The sequence below is a fragment of the Lacerta agilis genome, chromosome 1 (genome assembly GCF_009819535.1).
Source record: "Lacerta agilis isolate rLacAgi1 chromosome 1, rLacAgi1.pri, whole genome shotgun sequence".
Classification (NCBI taxonomy): domain Eukaryota; kingdom Metazoa; phylum Chordata; class Lepidosauria; order Squamata; family Lacertidae; genus Lacerta; species Lacerta agilis.
Genome location: NC_046312.1, coordinates 30381770 through 30401189, shown reverse-complemented (window position 1 = coordinate 30401189; position 19420 = coordinate 30381770). Strand labels below are relative to the sequence as shown.

Sequence of the window (19420 nt, the reverse complement as noted above, 5' to 3'; positions counted from 1 at the left end):
GATACCAGATCGGGTTACTTCCAGGTTTCGGCGCATGAGCAGAAGCGTCAAATCGCGCATGCGCAGATGCGGCGCTGCGGGTTGCGAATGTGCCTCCCCCACGGATCACATTCGCAACCCAAACATCCACTGTATCTCCCAAATAAACAAATAAAATCTCAGATGCGTGGTCAGTGTCCCATAGTATTTAAATTCCACACTGACGTGAAAAATAGTATCTGTATCTGAAGAAGTGTGCATGCACACGAAAGCTCATACCAGGAACAAACTCAGTTGGTCTCTAAGGTGCTACTAGAAAGAATTTTCGATTTTGTTTTGACTATGGCAGACCAACACGGCTACCCACCTGTAACGTGAAAAATAGTGACTGCAAGCTATCACTGCTGCCTTCTGCTTGACATCTGTTGCCTTGAATGCAAGGTTTCTGTAGAGAATTTTACGCATAAATTGTATGCACTTGGTTCTATCATGTGCATCCTATGCTTGAATAAAGGGAAAGCGCTGTATTTTTTTATTTGTATTTTTTTTAGTGGGGCTCAGGGCAGGCCATAAGACCTGCACCAGCAAGTTAGTACAGTACTTCAAGGAGGCTGGGGAAGATTGACCGTCATTGCCCTCCCCAACATTTCTCTTCTCTTGCTGCCAGCCTCCTCTGGAGTAAAGGATACGGGAGCCAGGTTTTATGTCATCTAACCTGGCTCCCCTTTGAACTGTATTTAAGGCAGGCTCCTTGGTGTACAGAAAGACCAGAAACTTTATTGTCAGTTAACTCTTGCTTTGTATTTAAGTACTTAGACCTAGGTAATTTTTTTTTAATGTTGAATTTATTTTGTGTTTGCCAATTTGCTTTTTTTTTTTTTTAATTGACTGGTGGTGTTTTTATATGTTTGCTGCATGGTCTAGCTCATTGTGGAAAGCGGCACATAAGTAAACGCGGCCACCCAATCCCTGCGCAGGCGCCTTTGCCGGCTGAACTCTCGAAGCAGCGGTTTGCGCGTGCGCGCTAGGTCTGCTTTTTCGGTCGTCGCGAGCGTCGCTGTTTGCCGCGCATGCGCTTTGCGGGCTCTGGGGGGAAGAAGACTCCCGGCTGAGGGATGGAGTCGGCGGCGGAGGAGTTGATGCCGCGGCTCCTGCCTGTGCAGGACTGCGACCTCTCGGAGGACTTCGACCCCACCGTGCCCCCCAGAACACCCCAGGAATATTTAAAGCGGGTCCAGTAAGTGGGCGGCTGGCCGGGTGTCTGTGGGCGCCCCCTTGGTAGGTCGGGGTGGGGAGCAGGGCTGCTCCGGGGAGCAGAGGGAGCGGGCTGGGATCGCCTACCTGCCAACCCCTTCGGGAGAACAGAGATTCCAATAATGTTTTTCACTGCCAAGTGGACCCTCATGCACACCTGGGCATGGCGGCTGCTGCTTCCAGCGTGCTTGCAGTTTGCATAGAGCTGATCAGGGCAAGCACTTCTTTTGATGGCGAGATGTGTGTGCAGTTCTGTCGGGATCGGGTCATTTATTTCCCAGAGGCTGGCTGTAGGCCACTGTTTATTTATTTTTAGCACATTTCTTTTTTTTCTTCTCTCTCTCTCTCTCTCTCTCTCCCCCCCCCCCCCCGCATCCTACCTTATGAAACAAAACAGTTTTGTCGTCTTAAATTTTGAAGTACAGGAACACATCGTGACAGCCGCCATAGCCACGTGCACAAACAGATTCCAAAAATTCAGGCACGCAGATTCTTTGTTTTGATACAACACACTCACACACGCACCAAAGAGTATCAGTACATACTACTATACCCAGTTGGTTAGGATCAGCTGACAGGGGCAGACTATGGAGGTGACAACGGGTGATGTTCACATGTTGGAATTTGGGGAGATCAGTGCTCACTTTCCTGATCAGCTGTGTGACATGACTGCAGTGTTGTTACCTGGGGGTAAGCTCTGTGGAATGCATTGGGCCTTACTTCTGACTGCATAGATTTAACTTGTAAAACACATTGAGCGTTAACCAAAAAATGTTCAGCCAACAAAAACACAACACTTAACTTTTAAATAGAAATGCAGTTTTCAGCTGTAGTTTGTGAAGCACATACTGTATAGATAACGTTTCTGCTGCCCTTCTATGTTATGTTCTGGGTTAATAGTTTTATATTGCAGCCTGTTCTTTTCACTGATCAAAAAAGCCTAAAAATAAAACATTCTCATTGAAAATAAATAAAACAGCTCAAAGAGGCAAAATTATATAAAAGAGAAGAAGGCAATCAAGAGTCTCAATGAAGCCCAGTTGAGGGCAAAGAGTGGGATAGATTGTGACAATTTCCTTAAGTATTTCAGTGTGTGGCATATAGAAAACCTCGTTTTACATGGTAAATTTACATGGAAATCAGAAGGCACTCCAAATTTTAGATCCCATTTTTGTTTTGTAGGATTGAAGCTGCAAAATGCCCTGATGTTGTTGTGGCCCAGATAGACCCCAAGAAATTGAAAAAGAAGCAGACTGCGAATATTTCAGTAAGTTTTGAAGAACTGTATCCAGAAACTTCTTGAGATAAAATAATAAAGTTGGAAGCACTTGAGTATGATTGTTCTCTTGTTTTAAGAATGTGCCACGCCATTGCAATTTCAGGGTTTGTTTTGCAAAAGGAGACACCATCCACGTAAACTGCAATGGCTTTTGAGGGTTTTCCAGTCACAAAATTGAAAACCTTGCACCAACCATGTGGCTGGTGTTCTTGCAGAACAGGACTTGAAATTGCAACAACATGGTCCTGCCTTAAAATGTAACTACGGTATGCTAAATTCTTAACAAAGCCATATTCATTCTTTCCTTTGTTAGCTTTCAGGATGCCAACCTGCCCCTGAAGGGTATTCTCCAACTCTGAAATGGCAACAGCAACAAGTGGCACACTTTTCAGCCATTCGCCAGGTAAGTAGTGATTACACACACCAAGCCAGTGATCCAGTATGGTGTTTTTCCTGGTATATTTTAACACACTTTCTGAATCTTATTGTCAGCCTGAGAGAACTCCCAAAGATTTGCATTCTGAAGATTTGGCCTCCAATATTAAACATGCTCTCAGATCAACTAACTTTCAAGAGTATTTTTTAAATAGAAAGGATCACATTGTGTTGATTTGTATAATGTTATAGTCCTTATCAAAAACAACAAAATTCAGCCTGCCACTCATCTCACTCTTTTTCCTTTTGAAATAAGATTTAATTCTGTTGAGGTCTTTTTAACTGATGAATGCTGTAGTCATTAGATTTTAATTATAAATCTTCCAGAATGTGAACAAGCACAGGAATCATTGGAAGTCGCAACATTTGGACAGTAATGTAGCAATCGTAAGTTGAATATAACATATTAACTGTGTTGTCAAACTGTTTGTTCCATAATACTCCAATTCAGCCCCTTATGATTGCCTTTATTTTGTTCTTAGGTCACATTATGATTCCAAGTGTTGTTGTTGTGGTAACTGTGTTACAAACTAAAAATACAGGATTGACTTTTTTGAGGGTAGAATTTTCTCTAACCTAATGGGGGGGGGGGAAACACCTCACAACATTTTTGTTTCATTAAATAAGAAAAGTAATTTGCCTTTTTGCATTCTTCAGCCCGGAGTGGAGGATGAAGAAGGTTGGAAAAGGTTTTGTCTAGGTGAAAAGTCCTATTTAGACACAGCTGTTGAAGTATCCAGAGATGAAGATCAAGGAATTGATTATGTACAAGTGCGTATTAACTTTGGACAAAAGTGTTGAATATCTACTGTACATCCTTGTTCAGAGTTCCTAGGCATGTTTTTATGTGCATATGACACTCCCATTTAATAAAGATGTGTTTTTTTTTATTAAAAAAATTGGGTGATAACCCACTTTGACTATCCACCTTCCACTGATAAAATGTGACTTCTCCTTCCTCTCCTCCTTTGTACAGCCTTGCCCTGCACCTACAAAATCTGCTCTGGGGTTTTGGGGATCCTCTGGAACAGATTTGGAGAGGATGCACAAATGAAGGAGCTGTCCTGTTTGTTATCACCCATTGGCAGCAAAGTGCTGCTGCTTGTGTGCTAAACTAATTCTGATTTCCATCAAATACATCTGTATCCTACTAAAATCCTATATATTCTAATGGAGGTTTTTTTTCTCTTCTAGATTGGCTTTCCTCCATTGCTGAGTATTGTTAGCAGAATGAATCAGGTAATTCTATTTCTTTCACTCTACAATTATGGCTGATAGTGAATTCTTTAGATTTGTACTGTCCACTTACTCACAGACACCCTACCATCATACATATTGTTGTGGAAAGTTGCATCCAGCTCTGAACTACAGAGTTATGATCTAACAAAAATTTGTGTGAGTTTTAGGAATATTTGTCACAAATAGCAACCTGATTTTCAAATTGGATATGCCAGTGAAAAATAAATGCTTATGATAAGACTGTTCAGCAGGGATGGGGAAATAGATCCACACTAGAGGGCTAGATCTAGAAGTGGCTAGCCTTCTGCAGGACACTTTGATAGGTGATGGGGCCACTCACTCACCTGTCAAGTCACTTGATGTCATATGATATCAGGTGGTCAAAAGTTTAAGCCGTGGCTGCAAATGAAGACACTTTATTTGCAGACCAAACTTGAGTTCTGCCCTTTTTAAATTTGGCACCTTTTTCAGTCCCTCTGCAGGGTGGTGGGAGAAAGCACCTTATTTCAAATTCAAGAAGCACCTATTTTGGCTGCAGAAGAAGAATGCCAACCTCTGAAGCCTGGTGGGCCTAATGAGGCCTGTGGGCTAGACACAGGCTTTTCCAAACTTTGGTTTCCAGCTGTTTTTTGGACTACAGTTTCCATCATCCTTGACCACTGGTACTGCTAGCTAAGGATGATGGGAGTTGTAGTCCAAAAACAGCTGGAGACCCAAGTTTGGGAAACCCTGGGCTAGAGGTTCACCACTGCTGTACAGCAACTATTTCATAGCAGCAGAAGTTACGAACATGTGTTGTCACTGCAGGGTGGCTTTGCATGTGTATTCAAAACAGGTTTATTGTGATCCATTTAGCCATTTGCTTCCTTGATTATCCTTAGCATTTGTGTAAGTCAGTTAGGAACCTGTGGCCCTCCATGCTAGCTGGTGCTTATGGGAGCTGGAATCCATCCACAACTTGGAGGGCCACAGATTCCCTGCATGTGGTATAAAATATCTAATATAGCTGTTACATCTTTTCTAATAATGCAAGGGCTATATGGAAACACTAGCTGCAGAAAACCCTTCTTCATAACTGCTTCTCTTGTTCTTAAAAGGCAATGGTAACCAGTGTCTTGGAGTACCTGACAAACTGGCTTGCAGAGAAGGAATTTACTCCAGAACTGGTAACTTGCACTCTTTCTTTTTTATTCGTTTTGGAAGTCAAAGAAGGCAATCTTGGAAGTTAGGCTAAAGAAAAATAGTAGTCATACCTTGGAAGTCTAACGGAATCCGTTCCGGAAGTCCGTTCGACTTCCAAAATGTTCGGAAACCAAAACGCAGCTTCTGATTGGCTGCAGGAAGCTCCTGAAAGCTAAATTTGGCTTGAGAAAACCACATGTATCTATTTTATGGTGACTGGATTGCTATGGATCTTTCACAGTGGTAATCCTTGTTGCAACTTTTGTTGAATTTCTCTAGGGCAGATGGCTTTATGCGCTATTGGCCTGTCTTGAAAAACCATTGTTGCCAGAGGCTCACTCCCTCATTCGGCAGTTGGCCAGACGATGCTCTGAAGTGAGAGTATTAGAAGTAAGCTGAATCAACAAATTTTTGTGGCAGAAAAGTAATAGTGGAATATATAATCTATGATAATTGCACATAGTTTCCTTTTCCTGTAACCATCTGGGTTGTATGAAATGTGTTGTTGTTTTTTACATTTTGTTTCTTTATATATTCTGAAAATGACAATTCAAAATGTGGCAGAAAAGCGAATTTGGGGTACTAGGTGGTATATTAAATGTCCAAAATGCTGACAGTTCTTAATTTAGTGAATGCCTGAATTTAGTGAATGCCTAATTTAGTGAATCACCTGTTTTCAGAAGCATAACAGCAAATGCTGTTAACATAAGAAATTACTGTCACATTCAGTGGAGTATATTTTGAGTCACAAATCTGTCTGGGATTGTTGACATTTACTGTAACATACTACATTAGCTTCATTTTTCTTCTGTTGCAGGAAAACAAGAATGATGAAAATGTGTCTGCTCTGAACTTGTTAATTTGTTTAGTTGGCAGGTATGGCATAGTTGCATAAATGTTAAGAGCGGGTTCAAAGCTGCAAGCCACTGAGATTTGCAGCCCTAAAGGAGAAAGAGCTGAATTGTAATTCTGTATATGGCTATTTAAGGATCGTGAGCTTGAGTCACTCAAAGCTGTTATCCTCAGTGGTCTGCCAGAAGCTTTGGATTTTTAAGTCCTGTAGTTTTGTGGCATTCTAGGCTGTTTCAGTTTCTTTATGGAGATTTAGGGGGCAAAGTTCAGCCATCACTAGCCCTATAATACAGCGTGATGAGACTTTTGGGTGGCTTATATGCCCAGACCACAAGAACCACACACTTTTTCATAAAGGCTGTAATTTGTCTGCTCCTGGTTCTCCTGTCACTTCTCCTCAGAATTGCTTGAGGATGCCTCCTTATTCATCAGGGATCAATAGGTTCTGATTCCTTATCAAAAGTGTATAGTATTGCAGAGTAGGGGCAGAGGGAATGAATATCACAACATAATTAAATAGGATTCCTTCAAGTTGTTTTAGCTTGAAGCAGTTTATTCACTACCAGGGCAAAACCTGTTTGGGACCTCCTTTTTGTTACAAGTCAGGGCTAACGAACCTTGTTGAGACCCACATTCCCTTGGAGGTGATCTTTTGGGGGGCTGCATGCCAGCAGGGGTTACAAATGCACAGGATTATGAGAAGCTGAGCCACCTACCACCCTGGCCTCTGTTCTTGAAGCAACTGAAATTGGTAGTTTTTGCATTCATTTAGTACATCAGTGTTCAGTTGAAGGAGTTTGAGATCCCCAAGTGTATGTGTTGTTTTCCTTTGACATTTCAAGTTTTTGTGTAGACTTTCCTTAGCGACTTGTATTAACTTTTATGGATTCTTTCCCCCAATAGGTATTTTGACCAGCTTGATCTGGCTGATGAAGCATCCTGACAAGTCTGGAAAGCATAAAAGCACTGGATGCCATTGTTTCTAAGGCGCTGTGCAAGCCAGTGTTATCAGCTCTGTGACAAGTGTGAAGAACAGCAGATATCCCATCTTCCAGTGTGATCTCCCTGAGTAGGGGGGAATTGTGTAGAAAACAAATAGTTGGGATATTGTTTTAGCAAGTGTGGCTGGAAAACTCAGCTTGGAAAAGGTCACCAACACAGTGCCTAAACACTTTCTGAAGGACCCATTTACCTGTAGCTAATGTGTGATTGCAGTTCATATACCAAATTCCTCCTTGTTCAAGCTACACCATGGAGCAAGACTCAATTCTGTCATTGAAAACCCCGCAGGACTGAATCTGGCTAGTGTAAAGTTTTTATAATACTATGTTTTTATAAATAAACTTATTCAAAAGAGCTTTAATTTGTGAGTGTTGGTATTGGCTCTTTGCAATGCTTTAGGCTATCTTAAAATAGCCAAATTTAGTTCATAAAATGGACGTAGCAGCTTTAGTAGATGCTAGTAAGTTAACTGACATTGATCATTCTCAAACACATTCTGAAAGAATCTCAAACACAGAATCCCCCTTCTATACTAGGAATAGTAAAATAAAAATCATATTCTATGCAGAGATTTAGCTTAGATATTGTACTTGTATTTTCTTTTCCAAAACTTGGTCTGTGCCAGTCACTGCATATGAAATAATGTCAGGCTGAGCAAGATTTTATTTGGTGGAAAGTTCATTAGAAATTTGCCTTTTCATTTTTTGTTGTTGTTTATTAGTGGCATGACCTCATGAACCAGACCAGAGCACGCCAGGCACTCCCGTCTTCCACTGCCTCCCGCAGTTTGGTCAAACTCAGTTCTAACTGTAGCTTCTTGTCCCACATAGATTTCTCATGAGACAGATGAGGTGATCAGGCACTCGCATTTCTTTAAGAACTTGCCATAGTTTGCTGTGGTCGACACAGTCAAATGCTTTTGCATAGTCAATGAAGCAGAAGTAGATGTTTTTCTGGAACTCTCTAGCTTTCTCCATAATCCAGCGCATATTTGGTCTCTGGTTCCTCTGCCCCTTCAAAATCCAGCTTGCACTTCTGGGAGTTCTCGGTCCACATACTGCTTAAGCCTGCCTTGTAGAATTTTAAGCATAACCTTGCTAGCGTGTGAAATGAGTGCAATTGTGCTCTTCATACCTAGCTGTTATTCATACCTTCCAATCCTTGAAAGCAATTACTGCAACTCGTTCAGAAGTGTTCCAAGACCTTTCCTTGTACAGCTAACACACAGATCAGCAGTAACCAACATGGTGCTCTCCAGGTCCTGCCATGGTGACACATACTTCACTTAGCACAAGAATGAAGTACTGTAATGTGCTCCACCAGGGCATGCCTTTGAAAACATCTGGAAATTCAGCTTGTGCAAAATGTTGCAGGGAGAGCGCTGAGCAGGGCTGGGCCTTGAGAACATACATTTCCAGGCTGAATTCCAAGAGCTGGTCACCACCTTTAAAGCCATAAGAGATTAGTACAGAACCCTTTCATTATAATCCATTCCCACCTGAACAACTTTTGTGGGTCACAGGTCATTGGGGGGCAGCTCCCCTTGCATGTTTCAATGCACCTTTAATCCAAGATATACTTAGGGCAACGTGAGAGAGGCCAGGATCTGGACTTATGTTTTCCACACCTTAAGCCCTTTTTGTTTAGGTAGGCATTTAATTTGCTTAGCTAATTATTCTTGGTTTTGGCCTGTTCACTTACATATTTTGATCATGCCATTTGTTTGGTGAGCCAGTTTGGAAAGGTAGGATCTAGAACTTTCAATACCTTAAATTTATTCCTACCAACAAGTATAGCATGTATAATATATGTATGTGTTTGCTGGCACACACTGAAGTCAGAATCATAGAATTCTAGACCTGGTAGGGAGCCTGAAGACCATCTAGTTCAATCCCATTCCATACAACAAGATTTCTTTAGTATCTCAAAAGCTGTGAAGGGGGAAGCTAGTTAAATGAGGGATGCAACCTGACTAAGGTATTTCAGTCATTTAATCATGAGTTCGCCCATTGAGCTATGAATTTAAAATTGCTGATGAGGGGGAAATGTTTTGATCATGCAAAGGGTTGGTTTCAAGAGTTTCAGACTTAAGGTAGTCATGAGTCTTGATGGGACTTGTTAGGCATGGCTAACTTGTCCCAGTGAGTCTAACGGGACTAAACCATGACTAATTTTGTCTGGATACAATTTAAGCTTTTAGTTTAGGCCTGTTTTAACACGCGTGTTATCTTAAAGGCAGTCCCTCCTATAAAAATATAAAAGAATACCTTTCAAAGATTGGCCTCGTCATCTTCAGTTTTTAGAAGTATTTGCATTAAAAACAAAAGTCTGTCATCTAATTAATCATTCTAATTATTCAATTAGACATTATACCCCAGTTCAGACAATAGCTGGGTGCCACATTATATATGCACAGATCTTATCAAACCCACCTCTAGATCAACGCTTGGAACAAATTTTGCATTGCTAAATCAAAGTACTGCAAAAGTAACCAGACATTAGAGCTTGAAATTTAATCAAGGTTTCCATTCCATCTTTACAAACTTGCAAGCTTCATCTTCCTTGAAACACACAGTAACTTAGCGACTACAAAAAAATAAAGCAAGATATACAGCAGACACTTGCTATTGGTCATACTTGAAAATTTGTGTTTTAAACTATATGGAATTTTACACAATATAGGACAGCTTCAATAAGCTACGGATATAAATAAAATATACATTTTATTTGTCATTTACAAGGCAGGAAGCTGGTTCTGTACATGTGTTATATCTTCTGTATCATCACCTGAAATTTGCCTGTAAAGAAAGAAAGTTATTCTAACATCCATCTCACCAAGGAGAAACAACTGTTCATGTAGTTAAAAGTGGTATGATTACATGTACTTTATTACATCCTCCAATAACAGTAACTCAAGGGTGTAGAACTGTTAGGATATTGGTACAGACCGAGCTGCAAAAGCAGCAGCGAGTCTGGTATGACTTGTGTTTTTCCCATGAGAAAGACAGCTGTTTTGTCTGCTTTCTCAACCATGTGATGTTACTGTATATCTTTACTTTCACTTTCAGTTCTGGCTCAAGAGATGCTAGATGCGTTATGCACAGCTCTGACTTACTGAGCAGGCAAGCAGAGACACACTCTACATCTTATCTACAATAAAATAGTTTGGCCTTAATGGCTTGTGTGTGTTGTTCTTCACGCTGGGGAACAATCGCATATCAATGTGCCACTGGACTTGAGTAGCCAGGAATGCACTCAGGCTTCGTCCCTGCCTGGGGGGTCACAGTCTCACAACTTGCCCTGGGCGGGACGTATGCTAACAAGAACCTCTGGTCCACAAGCCAAATTAAGCATTGGGGGGGGGGGTACCCAATTGTGTGCTTCCAAATGTTCTTTGACAAGCAAGGCTTCCTGTCAGCACTAATGCAGCCAATCCCAAAACAGAGCTAGCTGTAAAGCAGCTGAGCAGTACAGCAAAACTGTCAAGGAAGTACTTCCTTCACTCGTATGGTTTGATTTCAAACCATGCAGGCAAAGCAAAATGATCCATCTGATGTCATGGTGACATCAGGTGACTGACAGTTGGGTAACCATCTGCCAACCTGTCGAAAGTTGACCAACCGTTTGCGGCAAAGATCGAGATTCCGCCCACTGGCTGGATCCAGTTCCCTACCCTGATTGTTAGCTAGATTTAACAAAAATCTCTCAAACTTTCTGTATTAGGAGGTAGTTTTGACGTATTTTTAAAAACCAATTGCCGTTTAACAGTGCAATCAGGTTTCTACTCAATGTCCTATTGAGTTCTGTAAGCCTTACTCCCACTTGTAAGTAGGCACAGAACTGAAATCCGTTTCACCCTGGGCCTCCGGTTGAGTAGCTAGTTACAAGTTACTACCACCATTTATTTCAGACATGTTTAAAGATACAATGCCAAAATCCTATGCATGTTTCCTCAGAAGTAAATCCCAAAGTGTTCAATGGGGTTTGCTCCCCTGTAAGTGGATTTAGAATTACAGTCTTACAGAGAAATCCTACGGAACTGCCGCTTCCTAAAGTCTTGCTGGGCTCATGCTAGCCAGGGTGGCTTTTTGCCTTTCCTCCATTTTGCTTCTTCAAAAAAATCAACATGAGGTAAAATAACTCCCCCAGAGATCCATATAATTTATATAATATTTCTCCCTTGGAAGAATGAGATGGCTTGGGATCTGATGGATCCAAGGCCTCTTCTGGCATGCCTCTCTTCAGCCACTCTTGTATTTCCAGAACTGCAGCCACACTCGGCTTGGCTTCACACACAGAGGAAAAAACCAAGCAATTTAGTGCGACATCTGTGTGTTAGGGCTTGGAAACGGCCATTAATCTAGAGTAAGGTCTGTATCCAGTTAGGCATGCAGGTCCTCTAGCTAGAAATTCGTAAGACAGTTAATCCACCACCCAACACATTTCCCCCTACTTAAGTCCCCCTATACAGTGGTGCCCCGCTAGACGAAAATAATTCGTCCTGCGAAAATTTTCGTCTAGCAGGTTTTTCGTCTAGCGAAGCGGCAATGACAGCTGCGCTTTCGCTAAACAAAAAAAAGCCGAAAATTTTTTGTCTTGCGAAGCAGTCCCATTGACTTTTTCGTCTTGCGGGGCAGCTTCCGCTAGACGAATGCCGTTCGTCTAGCGAGGCATTCGTCTAGCGGGGCACCACTGTACGTTTTTGCAACCTATACCCAAGGCCGGCTTTACATTAGGCAGATGCTGGTGGGCAGGGGGCAACAGTGAGGTGTTGGAAGATAGGGTTTGTGTTTGCCCTGTATCCTACCCTCCCTATTCGATACTAGGCTGCTGCTCACAGATGCAGCAGGGGGAGAAAACAGTACCAGCAGCGTTCCTGGAATGAATTGGGAGCAGTGGGAAGTACCATCGTGTCCTCCACCTCAGACTGCAAAATATCATTGGCCAAGCTTGGCTACAACAAGCTATTTTAAGAGCAACCATCTCATATTTGTTAAAATCAGTCATTTGTCTCACCAACTTTATATTAAGTGGAAGAGACAATTTGCACACATACTTTGCCAAGAAGAAGAGTACTTACATGCAGGCATTGTTGAAACCTCAGCTGTCACGATGCTCTTTATTCCCAAGTTTGATAAAGCGCCTCTAATTAATCCACAAGTAAATGCCAAGTACTGTGGGGGGAAAGACCCATACATTAAGTCAAACAAAACAACATTCTGATAATTTATATAATTCTCGCATTACATTGTTGAAAGTTCTTTAAACTTGTGCCGAGGAATTTAATATTCAACACTGTTTTCAAAGAGGAGGCCTCTTTATGCAACACAATCATCTATTCTGGAGGTTACCAGAACATGGATAACTGTGGCCAGGCTCTTTGTCCAAGAAGGGGTGCAAGTTGTAGCTGGTGGAAAGGGCAAAATATCATGGAGGCATCTGAAAGCAACCCTGTATCAGGAATTTTTTTATGTCTAATGTTTTACAATTTTTTAATGTGCTGTAAGCTGCCCAGAGTGGTTGGGGAAACCCAGCCAGATGGGCGGACTATAAGTAACAAAATTTATTATTTATTATTTAGGCCACTTGGCTCTACCTCCAGTGAAAAAACCCAGGGTCAAGCCTCCAAGGTATGAATTTCATTCTTTAAGGAGAGTGTAATCCTGTCGAGAGCAGCTTGAAGACATTTCCATGTAGGAAATGGGGGAAATCACTTCAGGATACTTCTTTAATAGTAGCATACACACATGTGGATCTGACAGCTAGAATCAACTGATATAACACTGCTATAAAAGAGTTTGCTTCCCCTCCAACCTTTATCTGTCAAACTTGCAAAAATCCATATTGACACAGAATAAAAAAGATGACAGTATAAAGTACAACTGTGAGCACCGAGTGCATGGAGAAGTTAAGACCATTGCAAGACCACTCCTGCTGCTCTCCCCTGCCCCATACATATAATATATTGCAACTCCATGAAGAAACCTGGTTTTGAAGGTGCTCTTATGAACTACTTAAGATATAGTTAATTATACAAGCCTTAGGAGCGTGCTCCAAATACTGTTTTCCAGAAGACATCTGAGTCAGGAGACGGAACTTGTTGTCCTGTAGTACATAGATGCCCTGCAAAAAATGAATAACAGTTATATTTATATCCTGCCTTTCCTTGGCTACGCATGAAAGAATCATTTATTAATGTTGTAACCCCACTAGGTAATATACATGGGAAAAGCTAGTTACAGAGTACGTGCAAACACATGCAGTATACTTTATTTTCCTACCAAATACAGTCCGGTCAATTAAACTGCAATCATCCCAACCAGTCACTTTGAAAGAGAGACTAGGTTAATGACACACATCTTTCTCCCCAGGAAGTTAACTTCTGTGCAAATATGGTTACTAGCTGGATTGTTTTATTATGTATTCATGTTAATTATTCATTCATCCTTTCAAATCCTGCCTTTCAAGATAAAAGCTTTCGAAGACAGTGTACAATATTAACAAGAAAAACAGCAAAAACAAAATTGAAGGAACACCATAGAATAAATGTATATTATTCAGCTACGCATGCTACCCTTATGGAATTCTCGTTTACAGCACAAGGTGGCTGGCATGTGATCCTAACAAAATTATTCTGAAATAATAACCTAATTAGAATAAGAAAAAAAATGTGATGCAGCCCTTGCTTACTTTAATCTGCAAGTGGAAAAATACTATTTGGATATTCTCACATATGAAAATACCCTGCAAAGAAAACTAGACGAGTGTCAATAAGGGTTGTTCACCTTTTTACTGCTTTCTACATATGAAGACCTTATTTATAATCATACAGCCCCATATGTAGTACAATCCAAGCAAATGCTTCGTTGCGCAATTGTGCTGACAGAGCTGAGCTATACCAGATCCCAATTGTTTTAATTCCACACAGAATCCAAATTTTTACTAACGTATCTGAAGCTCAATAATGTATAATTTCTTCTCCGCCCACTTAGCACTGATATGCAACATGACTGACAACTCTACAAGTTCAGTTTCTTACAATACCTGATGGTTGGTCCTGAGGTTATCAATTTGCTTTTTGAATACAGTAGTCCAAAAATCTTTGCAGATAAACTTCATTATATCCAGTTCATCTTTGAATCTGGCAGTATCTTTTGTAAACCTAAGAGAAAGCAATTAAAAGTAGTGGCATAAGTCATTAGCAGAATTAAAGGTGCCAGTTTCAATCCCTGGGGCCTCAGGGTCATTCCCATCATTTTTCACTTAATCTGTTCTTTATTTGGGAATGACCCTGAGGCCCCAAAGAGTCACTGCCAGTCTGAGTACACAATATTGGACTAGAAGGACAAGTTATCTGACCTGACATAACACAGATTTCTAGTTTGTAATTATGCCAATGATTTATTCAATTTATGAGCTAGCATCCCACACAAATTTCAAAGTGACTTCCAAAAATTAAAAAAACAAAACCTAATGTAAAATGCAATGTTAAAAACAGAAACAATATAGATGAAAAGGTGGTCAATCCATAAAACAAATTCCTCCATCTCACCATGACTTGAAACTACAACTTTATAATTATTACAAATCTTGGGACAAGAAAGGTCTTGCACAAACAGAAAAAACACTTCCACTTAGTACAAGGCAGCATCACTGAATTCCCTCGATTTTCCATCATGTTGCAGCCACTAAAGTTTTGTGGGGCATCTTTAAAAGCAACATCCCTTAGGGAATTTCTGCATGATATAAGAACATCAGGAAACCTGCTGGAATATTGGAAAATAATGGGTCAAGAGAGAAGCTAAACATGCCACTCACCTTTCTATTAACCCCTGTCCAACTCGAAAACCCATGTTTTCCAGTTTCGTGATGCAGCGTCCATTTTCCTGTAAAGTACAGTAGAATAAAGGCAATATTGTATGTGTACAAAGAACACCCCACAAACAGCAATAACTTATGCAAATCTATTTCAAAGTTATACTTTAAGTTTTCTTCTTCCACACTTTTCTCTTGCCTGTGATCAAAAGGCTGTTGGTTGTGACACTCAACATAGAACAGTGAATTTGCGGCAACAGGTAGAAACACATATGTTATTCTCTTTTCAACTCCTGATAAACAGTCCTGAGATCTGCCCACTTCTGTTTTAACATTATAGAAGAAAGGTCTTTCCAAAGCACTGGAATACCAAAGATTATATATTAAAGAGTCACATTAACATCAACCCCTGGGGACAAATGGAATTACAGGCAATCCCATATTTATGCGCACTCAATATGTGCTCAACCACGCATGTGCGCATCATGCTGAACGTGGAAGTGACCTGAAAACATCACGAAAAGTCACATAAAGGGGTAGGGTGTTTACAGGCTTCTTCAATGGGGTTTCAAATATACACAATTTCACTGATACATGCAATGCCTCGGAACATAACCCCTGTGTAAATGCCTGTGTGTGTGTGCACCTGTATTCAAAAACCCAACCCCCAAATTTTGATTATTATTGGTAGTCTGCCACTAGCAGGGAAGAGAATCAATATATTTATTATAGCATGAAAACTTAGAAAACAATGAATTGTTTGGTACAACAAATACACAGAGGATCCTAATTGAACAAAACCAAAAGCTAATTTGTTTAGTTAGGCTGCAATCAGAAGCCCCCAGTGAAACCAGTAGGCCTGGTTTCTGGTTTTTTTAGATATAGATATATATAGATATATATTCAGCAAATCAAAAATGTAACACAGAAACTTCCCTGTTTCCCTCTCCTTTCCCTTCTGGAACAGATGATAATACCCTTGTTTGTGAACTCAGATGCCAATCACTGGAATAGTAATTAGAAACCCTTATAAAAGGGTAACATAAAGCAATTGTCCATACAACTCTAGTATATAAGCTAAGCACAAAAATGGAATGTTTAGTTGCCATTTTGGGGTAAGATGGCTCTAATGTCTCCCCCCCCCCCATGATGGACTGTGATTATCTGGCTAGTTCAGATGACTACCTTGAGCTAGGTTAAGAACTTTTGAGAACTTAAATAAGAAAAGTTGCTTGATCCAGGGACCTTCCAGATATATATTGGCCTATTCAGACCTCTTTTTCTTAATGGTGACCATTCGTAATGTAGGGAAATTGCTCACAACTGTCATCAGGGCAGAGGGGTGAAGACAAGCTACGACAAACTATAACATTATTCACTGCTCCTGCTCAGGCGGCACAGTAAAAGCATTTTGGTTCCTTAAATTCATTCCAATTGTGCAGATAAAATATGACCAATAGAATTCTACAGGATGTGTTATTATAGTATGTGAAAACAGGCAGGATCCAAGGTATGCACCTCCAGATGGTGGATCTTCACTTGGTCCCAAGTAATTGATAGCCAGGTGCAAAATGTGCCTGGCTAATTTCGAACACTGGCTATGAGTAGCCATGCAGCCCCCAACAGAAAAGTAGCAAGTTCCTTGTATTACAGTAGGACCGATTTCTGACTGATGTCTGAAGCAACAGAGGCTGGAATAAACCCCTAGTGTCAGTCAGTCATTTATTTCCCACCCTTCACTCTAAGGTCTCAGGGTAGGTTACAGTATTAAAACACAGCATGAAAAGCAATTTAAAACAACTTACAACCACAAAAATAAACTGGGTCCTACAAACATACACTTTGAGACACTCTTTGTAATTTTATAATCTGAAGTACTTGAAGTGGAATAAAAAAAGACAGAGGTAGAGTTTCAACCCACTTCAATCACTGCTGAATTGACTCCAGGTTTGGTTAATAAACACACTAATTTAATTGCAAACAGTCTGTCCCAACTGAATTAAGGATAATGTTGTGTCGCCCTAATCCTGCCCATTTTAAAACACCTATGCTGTTTCTAAATTTAATGACACGTTACACTAAAGATGACAGGAATTTGGGTGGTCTTAAATTTCTGAAACTTTTTTAAAAGTTATATGCAAACACAAAGCATGCTGTTGCCGGGGGGGGGGGTTGGAAACCCATTGCATTAGTGCATGGGTAGGAAAACTAAGGCCTGGGGGCTGGATCCGGCCCAATTGCCTTCTCAATCTGGTCCGTGGACGGTCCGGGAATCAGCTTGTTTTTACATGAGTAGAATGTGTCCTTTTATTTAAAATGCATCTCTGGTTTATTTGTGGGGCATAGGAATTCGTTCATTCCCCCCCCCAAAAAATATAGCCCAGCCCCCAACAAGTTCTGAGGGACAGTGGACCGGCCCCCTGCTGAAAAAGTTTGCTGACCACTGTATTAGTGGGTCAGAGACAATGTAATAAACATTTTTAATTTAGATCATCCCTAGTTTACTTGGTACATACTGTATGTGATGCTATTACATTTCTATCGGGGGAGTCTGTTCATGTTCATCACGGGACTCGCCCATAACCAGCCCCAAACCTGGATACTGAACACGGACTAATCTGTTCAGACGCCAGAAACCCTTGGCCAGGCCCTTAAACAACCACAGGGACACCCAGCGAGAGCGAGCAGCGCTTTAAGGGAAGAGATTTCGAAACCAGAGACTCCATTATGAGGCTCTGGGTAGGGGAAGGCATTCCGGATTTAGGGAAGCTTCGTTTTAAAAAAAGGGACCCTCCTCGGGCCACAGCGCCGGCCCACGAGCTCCGCCTCTCTCCCTTCCCTCCGACAGGGAAGCGCCGGAATCCCTCTCCGAAGCCGCGAGAGCAGCACCCGCTCACCCCATCGCCCTGCTCGGCGGCGCGGTACAGCCCGGACACCATCTCGTTGTGCAGCAGCAGGAAGAGCGCCTCGTCCGCCATCTCCGACTTGTTCATGCCGGGCAGCTCCCGGCCAGAACGGAACGAGGAACGAGGACCAGGCCCACCCGCTCTTCGCCGGGGCCAAGCCGAGCGGAGTCCCTCCTTAAATCCAGAGGCGGAGCTGCCCAGGCAACAACGGGCAGCTGCTTCTGGGGCGGAGCTCCGGGAAGTCCCAGCCTCGCTTGCGCGGAGCTCCTGGAACAAGGACGCGCGCTTCGGGATCGACCTGGGACACGGTGGTTTGCGGGCGCCGATGGGAGCGATCTCGGGCATTGGGATACTGTTCTCCGTGTCCGTTTGGAAGCGAAGGTCCGGCGGGTCTCACGGCTACGTTTGAGATGTCATGGAATTCTACTCAGTATTGATCAAGATTCCAACGTAGAGTTAGCAGAGTAAAAACTTACAACACGTTGCAGGATCCCCAAAAAATAGACAACAGGCAATTGCATTTCATCCAGCAGAGCTTTACTACTACTGAAGGCAAATGAGCATAATGGTCACAAATCCCATACATTCAGGATGGGCACTGGCCATAAGAAAATCAGTTGCAGCAGACTTAACTTTAAAATTCTAATAACTTAAAACAGGTCTAAAAACACTAAGCATACTATATACAGAACACCACACCAGAAGGAAAAGAGAAAGGGAAACTCGTCGTCTGGCCTCTTAACAGAACACCCCCAGGATTACTGCGATTTAGGGATGCCTAACATCAGTGGGTGTAGAGAGCATAGTGGGTGAAGTGTGACTGCTGGAAATTAATCCCAAAAGGCCTCTGCTGTACATTCACTCAGCTCAAATTCAGCCTTTTCACGTTCAACCTACTTTAGTGAAATTATAAATACATAAGTTGCTATTGGCTTGCAGTAGGGTGTTCCAAGGGTCTTGGATAAGTTGTGAAGTAGATAAATTGTATATATATCCTGTTTGTTTGATTTACCGTATATCTTGCCTTCTCCTCAAAGCAGCTCATCCCAATAACAAGACTGATCTACTTTTGATTTCTCAACCTCACCATTACCCTAGGTCTGCAACCATTTTTAGCCGTGGGCCAATCCACCGTCCCTCAGACCATGGTGGGCCGGACTATATTTTTGGGGGGAAATGAACGAATTCCTATTCCCCACAAATAATCCAAAGTGTCCGTCTTAGTGGGCTCTAGGAGTTCTGCTAGTTTTGCCACTGGCCTGTTGATCACTAGATCAGCCAATTCAGGGCCCTTGGCAGTTTCACTCCCCAGAATCCTTCTGCCCTTGTTGAGCTGGGCCTTCCTGTCATTTAATGGAAAGCTTTGTGTGATGAAAAAGCAGGGAAGGCAGAAATTCAAAATTAATTTGACCAAACACCTTAAAGACCCATTGAAGGTCTAATATTTGGCTGTGATAGCAGCAAACATTAATGCTGC

At 41.7% G+C, this 19420-nt stretch overlaps 2 protein-coding genes across 2 annotated transcripts; one reads left to right on the top strand and one right to left on the bottom strand.

Moving 5' to 3' along the window:
• Window positions 1–1061: 1061 nt before the first annotated feature.
• GEMIN2 (gem nuclear organelle associated protein 2) lies at window positions 1062–7577 on the top strand. The gene is made up of 10 exons (XM_033143038.1): window positions 1062–1216; window positions 2416–2500; window positions 2826–2915; window positions 3275–3334; window positions 3605–3718; window positions 4142–4186; window positions 5284–5352; window positions 5648–5758; window positions 6186–6244; window positions 7124–7577. The coding sequence occupies exons 1-10, from the start codon at window positions 1095–1097 to the stop codon at window positions 7161–7163; spliced, it is 795 nt and encodes a 264-aa protein (XP_032998929.1). The 5' UTR covers window positions 1062–1094; the 3' UTR covers window positions 7164–7577.
• Window positions 7578–9719: 2142 nt separating this feature from the next.
• On the bottom strand, window positions 9720–18091 carry TRAPPC6B (trafficking protein particle complex 6B). Its single transcript, XM_033143022.1, has 6 exons — window positions 17935–18091; window positions 15041–15108; window positions 14267–14384; window positions 13262–13345; window positions 12303–12396; window positions 9720–10020 (listed from the first exon to the last, which is right to left on the bottom strand). The coding sequence occupies exons 1-6, from the start codon at window positions 18028–18030 to the stop codon at window positions 9989–9991; spliced, it is 492 nt and encodes a 163-aa protein (XP_032998913.1). The 5' UTR covers window positions 18031–18091; the 3' UTR covers window positions 9720–9988.
• Between the last annotated feature and the right edge of the window lie 1329 nt (window positions 18092–19420).